This window comes from Elgaria multicarinata, chromosome 2 (assembly GCF_023053635.1).
Source record: "Elgaria multicarinata webbii isolate HBS135686 ecotype San Diego chromosome 2, rElgMul1.1.pri, whole genome shotgun sequence".
NCBI lineage: Eukaryota > Metazoa > Chordata > Lepidosauria > Squamata > Anguidae > Elgaria > Elgaria multicarinata.
In genome coordinates this window covers 129,502,229-129,520,805 of record NC_086172.1, presented here as the reverse complement: position 1 = coordinate 129,520,805, position 18,577 = coordinate 129,502,229, and the positions used below count along the sequence as shown (strand labels likewise).

Below are 18,577 nucleotides of genomic sequence, written 5' to 3'. Positions count from 1 at the left end.
TACGAATAAGCACAGCTCCCTGGGCTTTTGGACTCTCCTTCAGGGTGTGCTACCTCCAGGATCAGCAGCAGCAAGCCTATATACACCACTTGCTGGGGAACATAGGTGGGAGAATACTATTTCACCATGTCCTGCCTTGTTGGTCCCGGGACAATGGCTGGTTGGCCACTGTCTGAACAGAGTGGTGGACTAGAGGGACCCTTGGTCTGATCCAGCATGGCATTTCTTATGTTCTGAATGTGGCTATGGGAACTGTCATAATGAGCACCTGCAAAAATTACACTACGCCACTGAGCATAACACATCACCGGCACAGAGACTGCTGACAACCTGCCAGTTTTGAACTGCAAAGCCCTCCAAACTAGTTTTTTGGGGTAGTCTTTTTATATGTTAAATTGGTTTTTATAATATTTTGTCCTTTTGTTTTGGTAAGATTGTTTCCCATGTGGAGGCAAACCTTTAAAAAATATCTGGAAAATAAAATAAACTTGTGGCAGTTCATCTTGCATATCAATGGGCCTGTTCAGACAACACACTAAGCCATGGTTAGGCCTCTAACCCTTTTGCAGAAAATGGTTAGTGAGCATGTTTAAACCATGGTTATGTAGCCACCATGTTTACGAATGGTTCACATGACACACTAAATCATGCCTTATACAACATGCTAAGCCATAATGTTTAGCTCAAAATGCTTAACCACTGTGGCTTAGCATGTTGTCTGAACAGGGTCAATGGCCTATTTTTGCCTAAGTAAAAACCCTTAAAGCCCTGCCCTCTTTTGTATCTTGTTTCTCCAGTATAGCTCCTGAAGCTGTAACTGTTGTGATGAAGAGGGAATTCACCAGGTGCTGCATGCATTTAAATAACACCTGCTGAAATTCCCTTTTCTAAACTACTGTTAAAGATCATAGAATCCACCCTAAAGCATCCCTGACAGATGGTTGTCCAGCTGCCTCTTGAATGCCTCTAGTGTGGGAGATAAAGGTACAGAAACCCTGTCCTCTTTTCCATATGGTCTACTTGAACCCCAACACAACATGCTAATAGTCATCTGTGGAGTGGATTATTAACAAAGGATTGACTATTGTGTCATCTGAACATGGCCATCAACTCCCAAGACACGCGCAACATCAGGAATTGTACCAAAATATTTTTGACCAAAGCAAACTAAACTCTCCATTTAGTGGTTAACATTATTAAATATGGAACTGGAAGTTATCTTAGGAAATCACCAAGCGAATTATCAAGCATCAACGGTATGAGTGTTGTTTGGAAAAAGCTGCACTGCATGCTTGTGCATAGTTAGGCTCAACTCCACTAAGATATCATAAGAGACAGGCCCACATATGCCCAAAGGCAATGTGTGAAACCAAAGACCAAAAAGTACAGCAATTACCTATAAACATGAAAGAACCCCTATTTCCTCATCCAGGTGCATACATTAATATTCTCTGATGTGGTCCTGGTAAATACTTAGTAATCATATAGTATATTTTACATTTAAAATGTGTATCATTCATTCATTCATTCATTCATTCATTCCCTATGTTGCCAAATAGCCAAATCTTTCATGGTGGTAAACAAAGGTTAAAACCCTAAAACTACAATATATCAATGTAATATAAAACCATATGCATACAAAAATAGAAAATAATTTTGCATATTCAACAATAACAATCTCAGTACCAATGAAAAATCTTATCATATGCCTGGGAGAAAAAGAAAGTTTTAACCTTGGTAGTGCCAAGATGACAATGTTGGTGCCAGTTAGACCTCACTAGGGAGAAAATTGCATAATCATGGGGCTACCACTGAGGCAGGTGGCTACCTGGAGGAGGGCCTTCTCTGCTGTGGCACCCCGGCTGTGGAATGAGCTCCCTAAGGAGGTTCGCTTGGCACCTACATTATATGCTTTTAGACGCCAGGTGAAGACCTTTTTATTCTCCCAACATTTTAACAATCTATAAATACATTTTAACATGGTGTTTTAAATTTGTAATTTTGCATTGCTGCTGTTTTTATCTGGTTGAGCTTTTTTATTGTATTTTATATTATGGTTTTATACTGTTGTTTTATATTATGAATGGTTTTAATTTTTGTGAACAGCCCATAGAGCTCCGGCTATTGGGCAGTATAGAAATGTAATAAATAAATAAATGCACTACTGTGGCTAGGTTGTCCCTGTCCAGGAAAGGCCATAGCTGGCGGATCAGCCAAAGCTGACTCCAAGTACTCCATGCCACAGAGTCCACCTGGGCATCCAGTGACAATGATGGGTCTAGGAGTACTCCCAAGCTACGTTCCTGCTCCTTCAGAGGGAGTGCCACCTCATCCGGTATAGAAATGTAATAAATAAATAAATGCACTACTGTGGCTAGGTTGTCCCTGTCCAGGAAAGGCCATAGCTGGCGGATCAGCCAAAGCTGACTCCAAGTACTCCATGCCACAGAGTCCACCTGGGCATCCAGTGACAATGATGGGTCTAGGAGTACTCCCAAGCTACGTACCTGCTCCTTCAGAGGGAGTGCCACCTCATCCGGTATAGAAATGTAATAAATAAATAAATAAATAAATAAAAGGCCCTCTCCTTTGTTGGCCTCCTCTGAACCTCCCTCGGAGGAAGCACTTGAATGGCCACAGATAAAGATTGTATTGTACGGGCAGTGCTCATTATCACAGCAATCATTGCAACAGTCCTTTGATGTATTACAATATTATTCCCATATCTGATATAGTTCTCAATATTAATTTTGCCTACTCTGAGAGGTTGGGCTACAGTAAATAAATGTTTGTAGGTTAATGGAAATGTGCTTGTGAAAGCAACATAGCACCAGCAAGTTTCGCCAACAACTCTACCTCAGTTTGTGAGAAGCATTTCTCCAGCATGGCCCACAGCCACTCTGGTCCCAGCACCTAGTGGTAGGACCCTCCATCAGCTTCCACTGAAGGATTGCTCCATAGGTCTACCATGTCTGACTTCTCAACCTTCTCAAACTGGGGAGAGGCAACGAGTGGGGTACCACAGGGCTCAGTCCTGGGCCCAGTGCTCTTCAACATTTTTATTAATGATTTGGACGAGGAGGTGCAGGGAACGCTGATCAAATTTGCAGATGACACAAAATTGGGTGGGAAAGCTAATACCCTGGAAGACTGAAACAAACTTCAAAGTGATCTTGATAGGCTGGAGTGCTGGGCTGAAAACAACAGAATGAAATTTAATAGGGATAAATGCCAAGTTCTACATTTAGGAAATAGAAACCAAAGGCACAGTTACAAGATGGGGGATACTTGGCTCAGCAATACTACAAACGAGAAGGATCTTGGAATTGTTGTAGATCACAAGCTGAATATGAGCCAACAGTGCGATATGGCTGCAAGAAAGGCAAATGCTATTTTGGGCTGCATTAATAGAAGTATAGCTTCCAAATCACGTGAGGTACTGGATCCTCTCTATTCGGCCCTGGTTAGGCCTCATCTAGAGTATTGAGTCCAGTTCTGGGCTCCACAATTCAAGAAGGATGCAGACAAGCTGGAGCGTGTTCAGAGGAGGGCAACCAGGACGATCAGGGGTCTGGAAACAAAGCCCTATGAAGAGAGACTGAAAGAACTGGGCATATTTAGCCTGGAGAAGAGAAGATTGAGGGGAGACATGATAGCACTCTTCAAATACTTAAAAGGTGTCACACAGAGGAGGGCCAGGATCTCTTCTCGATCCTCCCAGAGTGCAGGACACGGAATAACGGGCTCAAGTTAAAGGAAGCCAGATTCCAGCTGGACATCAGGAAAAACGTCCTGACTGTTAGAGCAGTGCGGCAATGGAATCAGTTACCTAGGGAGGTTGTGGGCTCTCCCACACTAGAGGCCTTCAAGAGGCAGCTGGACAAGCATCTGTCAGGGATGCTTTAGGGTGGATTCCTGCATTGAGCAGGGGGTTGGACTAGATGGCCTTGTAGGCCCATTCCAACTCTGCTATTCTATGATTCTATGATTCTACTGCTGCAGCAACTGGGTCATTGGCTACATGGGCCAGTAGGATTTTGCATGCCTGTTTGCAAAGGCAATGATGTCATCACAATCCTCCCAGGAGGAGTATTTGGATGTTTTGCAGAAAGACAGGATACTCCAAGGCACATGCACAGCTTGCCATACTTGTTTTAGGAGGCCAATGAGGAGATGCGATTCTGCTGAAATTTGGAAATGAGCATAGGAAGGCAGAGGAGAAAAATGAATTCATGAGCTGTGGAACCCACTCCCACTTGCTGCTTTGGCTTCTGGAAGCAGGAGGGATATCTCCACAGGGGAGGAGGCACAGAAGAGGGCAGCCATCAGTTATCAGATGACAGGAAGGTGGGGCAGGCACAGACCATGACAATCTTATCACAGTAATGGTGAGGTTTAATTACACCCTGTTTATGCACTGCTACATATATTTAGTGAACCAATTAACTAAAAAGCAACAAAGGGAAATCTCCCAAGCGCACTGCTCCATTAATTCCATTTCTAATATTCAGGTGTAAAGTATAAAAGACCACTGCAATCTTTCTGAGTGCAGATTAGCAGCATGGAAAGCTTCCTTCTACCAGGTCAGAGCATTTGTGCATCTAGACCAGAACTGTCTACTTTGACTGGGAAGCTGTTTAAGATGGCGTCGTGTTAAGACGTGCTGTTGTGAGCTCCGTGGAACAGCCTTCTATTTTTCCCTTTGTGGTCCGGTACTATCTCTGCAGCTATTATTATTATTATTTTAAGTCTGTACGGGTAATGAGCAAGTGGGAGCCTTACAAGTTCTTCAGGATAAAGCAGGCGAGCTGGAAAAACGCCAACAAACTGAGGCTGAAGCAGAGCCCGACGCGGAACAGTTTCTACAGCTTCAACTCATTAGCTGCAACAATCAGTTTTATTACCACACTCCCCATGAATTGTTGACCGACGGACAGGTGTTAAACAATTAAACAATAAAACAATACACCATATAGCTGCGAAATAGAGGTCCAACTAGGAAACAGACAAGATCAACAAGATCAACTAAGAAACAACAAGTATAAACTTGTCGGAAGATCGGAGATTAAAGGGAAGAAGGTGAGCAACGGGAAGGGAGCAAGGGACAGTAGTCCAGTCAATTCTAGTCCACTCCAGCAGCTTGAGGAGGGCAGTATTGTCACCAGGGCTGAGTCTGCTCTACTGGCAATCACAACACACAACCCTCTTGGCCTATTCTCCTTGCTTTATACCACCACCTTATACCACCTTATACCTTCACTCCCAAGTGGGCTCTTATTATAATTAACTACCCTTGCTGCCCTGTTCTCTAAGGCAGGGTGCTTGATGAGCTGCCAAAAGGGGTTGCTTTTTTCTGACTGTTGGAACAACCCTAGCTGGTGAAACATTAAAATCTTAGTTGACTGGTGAAACATTGCGGTGCGCAATGGTTCTTACTAGGAAATGCTATAAGCAACAGGGCCTAGTGCCTGCAACCGAGGGCATGTTACCCCTGTCAAGATCTCATGGACAAATGAAGCAACAGAAAATCACAAAGTTTCTCAGCCCTAACATTGAGAAGCAGTGTACTCCAACCACCGAACTTACCTCCCTTGAGGGGGATATGCTAGATAGGTTGCTGGGCCCTCCCTGCATAATGAGGATACAAGTGGACGAATCTCCAATCAACTCCAGACGCCACTTACCCAAGCTGATTCTGTACAATCTGTACCTATCCTAATCAGCAGTACAGCAATGAATTTCTGGCAACTTCAACTCCAAACAAAGACTATAGTCTTATCCAACTACCCGAAACCAAGGGGCATTATGCCGCAACCAGAACGTATTAAACATCTAATAGAGACTATATCAACCCTTCCTCTGCTGCAGATTGAACAAACCTCAGTTGAAAGAGTGGAATATTTATTCTTTAATCATGTTACGGCTCGAGCTATTGTCACTTTCACTTCTAACACAGCCTCCTACATCTATAGAGCTAAAGCGGCATTTAGAAACATCGGCATGCCAATAAACAGGTTTTTTAAGGATTTGTCACCAGCCCACCCCCAGTGATCAAGTCAGTACCTAGACCCTGCATTCCTCCCCCACGCACTGGGGAATTGATTGAGCTGAATTCATATGAGGAACCAAATGCCTGTCCGAAACCCTGCGCTGTCATCTCTGATCATCCTGATATTTTTCCTAAATTTGGCAGTCCCTCAATGAACATTTCAAACACTCGCCTAAATTCCTTGCCAGATTTCTCACCAGAGGAAATTAGTCTAATTGGCAATTTTGACATTCTTCCCGAACAGGAACAACAAAGGATTCTGCTGAGACTCAATTCGCTGAGAGAACTTCTACTGAACAGAATCCAACGGAACAGCAGCTCTGTAGCGGCCCCTTGTGTACAGGCCTCTGCCATCCCTAATGGAGGGTGTCCCCCCTTAGACAAGACTAACAATCTTATCCAACTGGCTGTGAATGTACCTGTAGACTTGCACCAGCTTAGCCCTAAAAGGGATATAGCCCTCACCCCTAAAATTGTGGTTGCCAACCTTGAAAAACATCTCAAGCCGGCGACCTCTTCCATTCCAACTATTACGGACCAGATGCCGGATATGCCCAGAATTTCCTGGACTGAATACAACCCCCTCATTGATCACTTTGCAAAGCCTAATGAATCCGAACTGATCCGATCAACCTATTATTCCCAAGACTACCCTAACCAAAGTCGTACACAGAGATGCACCACAGATCTTCCCATTTTGCAAACAAAAGCACACAATGGATGTGTTCTGACAAATCCGGGGACATGCCTCGACGCAATTACCGAGATGGACTGACTTAGACCGGACAAAGATAAAACAACTTTCCTAAAACTACTATCCTGGAACGTGGCTGGATGGAGCTCTAAAAGTGGGAACAAGTCCTTTCTCGACTACTTGGCCACCTTTGATATTGCTCTACTGAAGGAAACCTGGTCTTGTAGCGATATATGCGTGAATGGTTTCAGTGCCTTCTCTCTTCCCATGGCGTCGAACAATAAAAAGGGCAGACCCTCAAAAGGGTTATGCTGTCTTATTTCTACCTCGCTGGCAAAGTAAAGGATATTTACAACAGTGACAACACCATTCTTGCCCTGGCATTAGAACTGAGGACCACTAAGCTGATTATCCTACTGATTAATGCCTATCTCCCCCCTACTACCAGCACAGAGGAAAGCATGGCCACCTGGCTTAAGATTGAGTGTTTTTACTCACAGCTCATGGCTAAATATCCATACTCCTGCCCAGTTATCGCAGGTGACCTGAATGCAAGAACGGGAGCCTTCCTGGCAGATCCAACTATCTGTGGGTCCAGTTTAATAGCATGTAAGGAAAGTCTTAGACCCCACATATGTCTATCCAAGGACTGTTATGTTAATTCTGCAGGATGCTGCCTCCTCCAATTTGCAGCGAAAAACAACTTGACTATTCTGAATGGAAGCAGCAGCGATACGGATCAGGGAGAATTCACATTTATCTCCTCCAGGGGAGCCAGCGTGATCGATTACATCTTGGTACACAATACGTTGGACCCCATGAGCTGTAACCTAAGGGTTGCTGAACGCTCAGATAGCGACCATCTACCCCTTAAGCTACGTTTATGCATCTCTGGGCCTATAAGGTCCTTACCTTGCCATCCTCTGTTTGACACACAAGCTCTAAATGCAGCAGCCAATAAAATTAAATGGACCAACGATACAGCACAAATTTTTGACCAAATCACACTGACTAACCGTATCACAGATATCACCAACAAGATAGTTTCCATCAAGTCCCCAGATCAGTGCATCGCAGCTTATGAGGAGCTAATTGAAGTTTTCCATAGTGCCCTACAGAGCAAACCAAACCCTTCCAGACACCATAGGGCTACACGAAATAACTGGTTTGACCGGGACTGTGCTCGCCTTAGGAAGTCCATAAACTCTATATACCATACCTATAGGCTAAGCAACGATAGATTTCTTCCTGGTGTTTATTACCAGCTAAAGAAGGAATATAAGAAGCTCATCTCCCGGAAGAAAAGCGAAGCAAATAGAGAAACATGGCAATTGCTGATAGGGGCCTCTCTCACTAATAATTCTAAAACTTTTTGGCAAATCATAGCGAAAAATCTGAACCAATGTAACAGTAAGATTGAATGTCACATACCTGCAAATGTGTGGGAGTCCTATTTATATTCTGTTTTTCAAGACTGTTCTAGACCAGATCTCATTCCCTCTCTTCCTTCAGACACTCCGGTTTGGCCAGATGTAGATGTCAATACAATAGCAGACCTAATCCTTCAATTAAAACCGGGCAAGGCTCCTGGCCCAGACGCCATTCCCCCAGAGATGCTAAAAAATAACATAAGATGGTGGACCTCAATCCTTACCCCTCTCTTCTCTCTAATCAATAAGTCCGGCCGAATCCCAGAGGCATGGCTGAGAGCGTTTGTCATCCCAATCCATAAGAAGGGCCCGAGAGATGACCCTTCTAATTATCGACTTATCAGCCTACTATCCATAGTTGGGAAGCTCTATGCGAGTTTCCTAAATGGTAGGCTGAAGGACTGGATAGAGACTAATGATATTCTTGGGAGAGAACAGATAGGATTCAAGCCCGGATGCTCCACCTTGGACCATTGCCTAGTGCTGCTACATCTGGTCCACAAATACATGACACCAAGGGGAGGCAAACTCTTCACTGCATTTATTGATCTAAGATCTGCCTTCGACTCAATCTCCCGTGATCTTCTTTGGAACACACTGAGGTCATTTGAGATTGAGCCGAGACTCCTTTTCCTGATTCAATCACTCTATTCTAGAACAACAGCCCAGGTCCGCTATAGCAATCTTGGCCATTTTACTAAAGAGATTGGCTCCTTGCGTGGGGTCAGACAGGGATGCGTACTAGCTCCCACTCTTTTTAATTTATATTTAGCCGATCTTCCATCTTCTCTTGTACCAATACAATCCCATCCACCAAAGATAGGCTTAACAAAGGTTTCAATTCTACTCTACGCAGACGATGCGGTACTTACATCGCAAACCCGCCTGGGTTTAAAGCGTCTAATGAACAGCTTTGTGGCCTTTTGCCAAAACAACAGCCTTTCAATTAATTACCAGAAGTCTAATGTTCTGGTTTTTTCTAGGAGGAGGGTTACCTTTCCCTGGTCAATAGGGGGGGGGGGGTAAAAATCAACCAGGCCAACTCGTACAAATATCTAGGCCTATGGTTCAATGAAACACTAAAATAGAACACTCATAATAAATATGCTAAAGCTAGGGCAGAGAACTTAATCGGGGCACTTTCTCGTTTTTTTTTTCTCCAGGGGTGGGCAATACATTCCAGCCGCCACTCAGGTCTATAAAGCAAAAGTGGTGTCCCAATTTCTATTTGGTGCCCCGATATGGCTTCCTCTTTATAAGAACTCACTGGAAGGTGTCCAATCTTCCTTTCAAAGGCTAATATTTGGAGTCCCAAGATGTGTTGCTAGTGCAGTCTTAAATCTGGAAGTTGGGTTGAGTACCCTAAAATGTATAGGGTGGATACATACACTCTATTTCTGGCTGCGTTGCAATTTAAGCCCTGTCCCTAATTCGCTCACCTCCATGGTCTGGACGGACTCTTATAAATCTCCATGGGTGAAAGCAGTTCAGTTAAAACTCACCACCATAGGGCTCTCCCAAGACCATCTGTTATCCCTGGACCTGGATAGCGCCAAAAGGATCATTAAGCAGAGACTCCTGGATATTGATTCTCAGGAACTACAGCAAGCTGCACGGGGCCCATGTTCCCCGTATGCCTTGGGGCTACGGGATCACGACCAAAATAGTGTACCTCTGTATTTAAGCTGGTTATCTATACCCAAATATAGAAGGGCATTTTCCCTAGCAAGGCTTAATGCTATGCCTTCTAGGGTAATGGAGGGCAGATTTGGGAAAGTCCCACTATCAGATAGATGCTGCCCCTGTAACAACGAGGAGGTGGAATCTATCTCCCACATATTATTCAACTGCAGCTTCTATCAGGAGGCAAGAAAAGCCCTTATCCACCCTTTCACGCAACGATTACCTGGACGATCGTCCGTGACCCTTATGTCGGTCCTTTTATAGGGTCAAGGTAAGCATACCACCGAACAAGTTGCTAAATTTGTGCAGTTGTGCACAAGTTGTGCAGACTTCTACTGTTACTTTCTACTGTTAGTTTTACCCTACCCTGTGCCTGCTTACCCTACCCTGTACCTGTTTGCATTCTCTTCCCCTCCTTATTGTTTTACTATGATTTTATTAGATTGTAAGCCTATGCGGCAGGGTCTTGCTATTTACTGTTTTACTCTGTACAGCACCATGTACACTGATGGTGCTATATAAATAAATAAATAAATAATAATAATAATAATAATAATAATAATAATAATAATAATTTTCTTAATCATGCAATCCTTACTAGATCTGTTATGGTGGCAGGACTTTCCTTTGCTTCTAGCACAGAATTTTAAGGAGGCTCATGTAATCATACTTTGTTTTAATTTCATGTATTTTAAATATTTATTATGTATTTTATATGTTTTATTGGTCTGTTGAATGTAATAAAAGGAATTGTTGACTGGCAGTGGCTCTTCAGGGTCTTTCACACAGAAATCATTCACATTGCCTGCTGCTGGATGTATTTGACTGCAGATGCCACCAATTCTGCCCAGGGGCTTTTGCATGCAAAGCATGTCCTTTGCCACATTCTCATATCGGTGAATATCATAGAATCATAGAATAGCAGAGTTGGAAGGGGCCTACAAGGCCATCGAGTCCAACCCCCTGTTCAATGCAGGAATCCACCCTAAAGCATCCCTGACAGATGCTTGTCCAGCTGCCTCTTGAAGGCCTCCAGTGTGGGAGAGCTGCATTTTATATCAATCAGGGCACAGCTGCATTTTATGACACAAAACTACCATGAAAAAGAGCAGCCCCATGTCCCTCTTTCTCTGTAAGAACTATACAGATGTGCTTCCTCCTCCTCCTCTTTGTACAGCTGAAGAAGTATGTTTATAGCTTGAGCATGTTGTAGGTTCAAGCCTCTCCCCTGGATGGACAAGTAGGGGCATTAGCCGGGGGGGGGGGGATCTACACTACTGCTTTTAAAGCGCTTTGAAAACGTTTTGAAACCTGTATATACAGTGTGTCCTGGGCCCCAACAGTTGTCAAGCACTGTTATAAAGCACTTTAAAGCAGTAGTGTAGATCCCCCCCCAGGAGTGTTTTTGCAAAATTGAGGCCTGGTGTGCCAGCGGCACCCTTTCCTGCACCCACCCTTGATCTTAACCTGGTTTGACAAGAGCAGTGCACTGTATTCAGAGCTGCCTTTGAAAACCATGTGAAAACTCCATCTGATATCGAATTCTGCTGCTGCAATATTTATTTACTTATTTATTTTGAAGCATTTTTATGCCGCCTCTCATCCAAAAGGGCTCCCAGAGTGCCTTACATATAATAAATTAAACAAGACAAGAGCCTAGTGTTTGGAGCATGAGATTTCATTTGCATTAGAGCTCCTGATTGGTTTCCAAGCCAATTCAAAATGCTGGTCACTACCCATAAATCCCTACAGAGTTTGGAACCATGGTATTTAAAGAGCTACCTCCTGCCACCTGACCCTGCCCACCCACTAAAGTTATCAACAGAGGCTCTGCTCCATCAGAAGGGAAGTTGGTGGGAAAAGGACTTTTCCCTGAGGTGCTTCCCACTCTGTTCTTTAGTATTATTATTTCTATACTGCCCAATAGCCAAAGTTCACAGGGTGGTTCACCAAACAAAATATAAAACCCTAAAATATAATAACTTAGGGGGCAATCCTAAGTTACACCCTGGGTACTTGTAAGCCTCCAAACCCCGGAGGTTTAAGTGTATCCAATGCAGAGCAGAAGGCACTTTGCAACTCCTGTTCTGCATTTTAGCTAGATGGGTGATTTTGCCCATATAGTGGAGGCTTTGGGAAGGGAGAGGAAAGGGGGCTGGCTGTAGACACCTCCTAGCCCAATGCTCCCCTCTCCACTCCTGAGAACACCTCCTTTTGCCCATGCCCAGTTTTGTGAGTGCAGAGAAGTAGGTGGGCTGGTTTCCTCTGTGCCAGCTATGAGGGGGCAGGAAGCATCATTTCCTGGCTCCCAGCTCAAAGCCCTGTTTATGAGCTCAGAGGCAGGAAACTGAACAATCCTATGTCTTCTCAGAGGAGGTCTAAGGCCTTTGCTAGACCTAAGTGAAAATCCAGGAGAGAGGAGGGGAGATCTTGCGTTATGAATAATGCGAGAGCTTGCTGTCGTTTACATGTGGAGGCGCGACGAGCTCAAGAAGAGAGCTGTCGCGCCTGCCATTTTAAAAAAAACTTTTAAAGGGCCGGCTGTGCACGAGAGAACGAGCAGCAAGGTAAGTGTTAAAAAGTGTTGTTGTTTTTTTTAAAAAAAACTTGATTTCCCCACTCCCCCCCCAGTCCCGATGGGCGCAGCACTCCTGAGGAACACTGTGCGCCATGCGTGGCTCCAGGCTCCGCGAGAGTAATTGCGCGGAGCCAGGAATAGCCGCGGAAACGGGCCACATGCTCACAGTCTCGGACTGAGACCGTGGGAAGAAGCAGGGCCAAAGGGTAGGCCTATATCCCGGGGACAAGGGGGGTTGATCCCTGCCTGAGCCCAGGATCCCCTGTGTGTCATCTAGATGCATAGGGACGATCCCGGGTATCACCCCAGGATATAGGCTGGTCTAGCAAAGGCCTAGGAGACGAGATTGCTCTCTTAGTAAAACAAAATTCTATTGGCATTTAAATGCACAGTGAAGACTGTGCTATGTTGTCATAGCTTAAAATAGTTTTGCTTTTACATGCTGGTATGCTACTTTGATTATGGTTGTTTATTTTGTGCCTCCATTTGGCTTTACTCTGATTCTGTTTCTTCCTCTTTTCTTTCTTTTGGGGTGGGGATGTAGGTTTTCTTCTATATTTTAAAAGTTTGGGTTCTTTGATTGGACCACTGGGAGGCAGGAGGAATTTACACAATATGGTGACATCACATTTTGGGAAATACCGCAATGGTTTATGAGGAAGAGGTGGAGAACTTAACTTTACAATGCAATTTTCAGAAGCTAGCAGCCCCGATAATGTAAAGTTCTGCCCTTATGAAATCTCTATGTCAATGCTTCCCCCATTGCTTCACTGTCATTTTTTAGTTTCGATGTTGTGTTGAATTGTAACCTAAACTACTTTCACTTCTTACTCCTTCTTCCAACCACATCTCTCCCTTTCAGACCCCTCAGAAAGTCCTTTACAAAACTCATCTCTTCTTCAATCCCATTGCTAATGATCTTCTCCCCTCCCCTCCCCTTTCACTCTGTTGGCACAACACTCAGCAGTCAACTTCAAATTTCAGGGCTGTACTTTTAAATAATCTCTTCCTCTTTTCCATTCCAGATATGCAGATGTGGCCACTGTGGGACGAGTACTGTGTTGCTAGGAGGCCAGTGTGTGGTGGGAAGGAAGGGCTCATGAAGTCATTAACCTATAGAGAAGCCTGTACCCACCTGTGATGGTTGATGATATCAATGGTTTATGCCAGTGTTGCCTAACCAGTGCTTTCTAGATGTGTTGGGCTGCAACTCCCAGCACCCTCCAGCCAGCTGTGGGGGAAGGCTGGCATATGCTGTATGCTGTCACTAGAGCTTTCTGCATAGGTGTATCACTGGCTATACATACATGCCATAGACTGGGCCTATCCAATCCCTCTTTTACCATCTGGCATCTAGCAGCACAATGCATGCTCCCTGAACCGCAGGTCTATCTCCTGCCTCATGTCTCCTTGTACTCCCTCATTTCCTTGTCCCACCCACCCCCGCTTTTCTCCATGTTCCACATTCTTGGAACAGCCTCCTGTGCTATCTCCTTTGCTTAAGTCATTCCTGAGGAGCTATTTTTCCATCAGTGCCTTTTCTGAACCATCCTAGAGTCGCCATTCCTGCCCTGCCACTTCTGCCATGACCTGGGAGTCATCCCATCCTTGTTTGGCTCTATCTAATGAAAATAGTAAGCCCTCCAGCCAGGAGCTACTAAACTAGGGTGACCATATGAAAAGGAGGACAGGGCTCCTGTATCTTTAACAGTTGCATAGAAAAGGGAATGTCAGCAGGTGTCATTTGTATATATGGAGAACCTGGTGAAATTTCCTCTTCATCACAACAGTTAAAGTTGCAGGAGCTATGCTAGAGTGACCAGATTTAAAAGAGGGCAGGGGACATGATACTAATATCAAAACAGCATTAAAAAAAGAACCCAAGGAGCTAAGTGACAGCTCAAACAGCAACAGGATTAAAAGCTTGCTGGAAGAGAAAAGTTCTTGAATGGCAGAAGGACACAACAAAAGAAGAGGAACATCTTAAGGCAAGGAGTTCCACATGTGGTTTGCTACCACAGAAAAGGCCCTTTGTCAGTTGCCATCTATAATACATCAAGAGGCGTTGGCTATATCAGCTGATCTTAAAAGATGGGAGGAGACGGCCCATCAAACAGCTTGGTCCGGAGCCAACTAAGGCTTTAAAAGTAATAAACAGCACCTGCACGCAAATTAGAAGGCAACGCTAGTGTTATAATAAAAGGGTCACATGATGCAAACACATTGGGAACTTTATTTCTAAGCATCCCAGTAGCAGTGGACAATCCACTAAGCATGCCTGGGAGTTTTCATTGCTGCTCCCATGCTCACTGGATTGGGTCTGGAAGCATCAAACATCCTCAATTCTTTCAAAATTACAAGGAACGTGATGATGAACAAAAATACTCACAATAATCTGCGCGGTGGACATTTCGCATTCGTATGATTCTCACAGTTAGCAAATAGCATGGTGATTCTACACACTGCAAAACAAGGCAAAATACTCAGTTGAAACTTTCAGGTATTGAATGAACTCTTTTTGACTTATAATTAGCTTCAGCTATTGGGTGGTATAGAAAAGTAATAAATAAAATAAAATAAATAATTAGTGATCCTTGCTAAGCATCACTAGCATTGGTGGTTGGTAGTTTATAATACTCATCATGAAGAAAAGGTGAACATTATGATATTATAAAACCTCTCCAGCTCAGATTAGAATCCATGCTGGAGAAGAATTTCTGGATTACCCACCTATCACCAATCCTCTCTCCAGACTCAGCACCAGTTGAGTCTCCCTAGGAAGAGCATTACAAAGCTTGGGTGCCACAACCATGAAGGCCCCATCATGACTTGCCATCTACATCACCTTGGAAAGTGGAGTGACCCACAGAAGGGTCTCTGTTGATTTTAATAACTAGGCAGGTTCAACTTCCTGACTGTTAGAGCAGTACGACAATGGAACCAGTTGCCTGGTGAGGTTGGGGGCTCTCCCACACTAGAGGCATTCAAAAGGCAGCTGGACAACCATCTGTCAAGTATGCTTTATTTTTATTTATTTATTTATTTATTACATTTTTATACCACCCAATAGCCAAAGCTCTCTGGGCGGTTCACAAAAATTAAAACCACAATAAAACACCCAACAGGTTAAAACACAATTACGAAATACAGTATAAAAAGCGCAACCAGGATAAAACCACACAGCAAAGTTGATATAAGATTAAAATACAGAGTTAAAACAGTAAAATTTAAATTTAAGTTAACATTAAGTGTTAAAATACTGAGTGAATAAAAAGGTCTTCAGCTGGCGACGAAAGGAGTACAGTGTAGGCGCCAGGCGGACCTCTCTGGGGAGCTCGTTCCACAACTGGGGTGCCACAGCGGAGAAAGCCCTCCTCCTAGTAGCCACCTGCCTCACTTCCTTTGGCAGGGGCTCACAGAGAAGGGCCCCTGTAGATGATCTTAAGGTCCGAGTAGGTACATATGGGAGGAGGCGTTCCTTCAGATAACCTGGCCCCAAACCGTTTAGGGCTTTAAATGTCAATACCAGCACTTTGAATTGGGCCCGGACCTGGACTGGCAGCCAGTGAAGCTGGAAAAGGACTGGCATAATGTGATCTCGCCGGCCAGTCCCTGTTAATAACCTTGCTGCCCTATTTTGTACCAGCTGAAGCTTTAAGGTGGATTCCTGCATTGAGCAGGGGGTTGGACTTGATGGCCCTTCCAACTCTACTATTTTATGATTCTATAAGTGACCAATGGCTTTCTCAAAACACATACACAATCTCTACCATAGGACATCTTCCCTTCTGATCCTGTTGGATGTCATTGCCATATCTTTCAGAGACTGAGGATGGAGCCAAACCTTACAGCCCCACATGGAAGCTTTTGCAACCACTTCTTTGTGGAGGTGCTATGTACGAAGGTCTTAACATTTGCAAGCCTCTTACTGTATAATCATATGGGCTTATTTCTTAAATGCAGAACTGGTTTTCAGCTGGAATCTATGTTGTATGAAGCAACCCAGGGCATGATCTACACTATTGCTTTCTATTACTGAAGTGCACTGACAACTGTTGGGGTCCATGACACATCTACATCAAGCAGTATATGGCATGTTTCATGGGCCTTAACAGTTGTCAGTGTACTTCAGTACCACTATAAAGGAGTAGTGTAGATCTTGCCTCAATATGCCACTTTCATACCACCTTCATAGTGCTATATCCTGCTTGGTGTAGACCTGGTCCTGGTTATATCACTTGGCTTTTTCCATGGAAGAGAAATAGATGAAAAGCTCTTGGTGTGTGTGCATTATAGTCTATTGTCCTCTTACATACTTTTATATAAGCTGGAAATTTTTCAGAACTTGTTCCTCCGTCTCCCATGCCTTAGAATAGGTCCCAGACTAGCTATGATGGCAGGCTATGATGACAAAAGAAATCTCAAAGTTAAAAGCGTTAAAATGAATAGAAACCCTGAAAGGTGGTAGTCTCTTAGGATGGGTATCTGACATTTGGAGCTCCCTTGTAGATCATTTCTGAAAAGCCAGCCTTGGAACTATTATCTCCAATTATTTTAATAATCTCTATTTGGATATTCCCCCTGAACAACTCAGATAAAATAGACTTTATGCAGAAAATACACAGGGCTAAAAACAAACAAATAGCACCCATTATTTCGTTGCTCAGCACTAATAAAACAGCATCATTTTGTCATCTTAGAAATGTAATTCTCCCCCAGCTAGCACATGTTACTATTGTCAAGTCTTGTGTGGGATGTAGTTGAATGCACACGGGCACCTATTTGATAGTACAAGTGACATTAATAAGGCCAAATGGTGAAATGTAGGCCGGAGCAGTGAAATTCAAGAAGCCTTTAAGATTTACTTGAGACTGAGAGATACTAGCAGCCTTCAAGAAATCTGCTTGCCAACAGGCCAGGGGCAAGAAAGCTTTTGCTCGGAGAGGGCCCTTGCGTTGTAGCAGCTAAATTAGGATATCAAAAAATAATGTTTCCCTTCCTCATCCCTATCCTCCATCTTTGAAACGCCAGTCTCCACCCCTCATCTTGAGAATATATACCTCAAATACCACCCCTGCCCCCAATTGCAGCTTTTCTCTTCTTCTTTTCAATAACATGAAGGTTTGTGTTGTAAATTGATGGGAAAAGGGATAAGTCAATTTCTAATCTCTCTTTTACTTCCCTCAGTGTCTCTTCCCCTACAGACTTCCTCCATTCCCAGCCAGGGCCAGTCCAACACATGCTGGTGGCTGACGCATATGCAGGGCCAGTGCTACCACTAGCAAATGAGGCAGTCGCCTAGAGCGCCGACCCAGTGGGGTGCAGGCAGCGTGCGGCGCGTGTGGCAGCGTCGTCCAGGCATGACCCCGTCCTCTGGCGCATGTGGCAGCATCGTCCAGGCATGACCCCCGTCCTCTGCTGACCACCATGTGCTTCAGCTGCATTGCTTCCATTTCCAGTTATGTCCCTTCCTGGCCGTATACCTCGGTGAGCTGCCGCCCATGCTGTTCTTGTCGTCGCCTTCCTGCCCGTGTGCCCATCCTGGCTGCAAGAGGCCAGGTGAGAAGCAGAACTCCGAGGGCGGGAGGCCGGCGGCAGAGCTGCGCTGCTGATGGGCAGCATGGGGGTGTGAGCTGGCCAGGGAGTGCCCAGGCCACTCCACGGTCGCCATGCCAGGCAAAGTCCAGCACTTCCAAGGGGCCCAGGTACCTGCTCTTCGCCTCCAATGTGCTCTTCTGGTTGGGTGGCCGGCCTGGGCTGGGAAGGGGGCAGCGGGGAAGAGTGGAGCACCCCACCTATGTCAAGGTGAGGTAGGGAAAGGACAGGAGCTGGTTTGGCATGAGGGGAGGGGGGACGCAGGAGCAACCCATTATATAGAGAAGGCAAATCGAGGCTTGTCGTTTCAAGATCATCCTTGCAAAATGAGAGAGCTTCGGCTATTCGGCGGTATAAAAATGTAATAAATAAATTAAATGAATAAAATGGGGTGGGGGTTGAAGGGAAGAGATCCACACAGCAGCACAGTAAAGTACTCCTTTTTGAATCCACGCTTTCGGCTCTACAGGGTGGGGGACCCCATTTAAAAGAAAAACGCAAACTGGGGTGAGTAACTTTGAGACCATGAGTGGAAAAGTAGACTGAAA

At 44.5% G+C, this 18,577-nt stretch overlaps 1 protein-coding gene across 1 annotated transcript in view; it reads right to left on the bottom strand.

The window, feature by feature from the left end:
* LOC134392933 (cytosolic phospholipase A2 epsilon-like) overlaps positions 1-18,577 on the bottom strand; it is a 73,593-nt gene that overhangs the window by 50,876 nt on the left and 4,140 nt on the right. Inside the window, exon 3 of the mRNA XM_063117699.1 lies at positions 14,824-14,896. Within this exon, the coding sequence (XP_062973769.1) occupies positions 14,824-14,896 (73 nt within the window). The remainder of the gene's footprint in view (positions 1-14,823; positions 14,897-18,577) is intronic.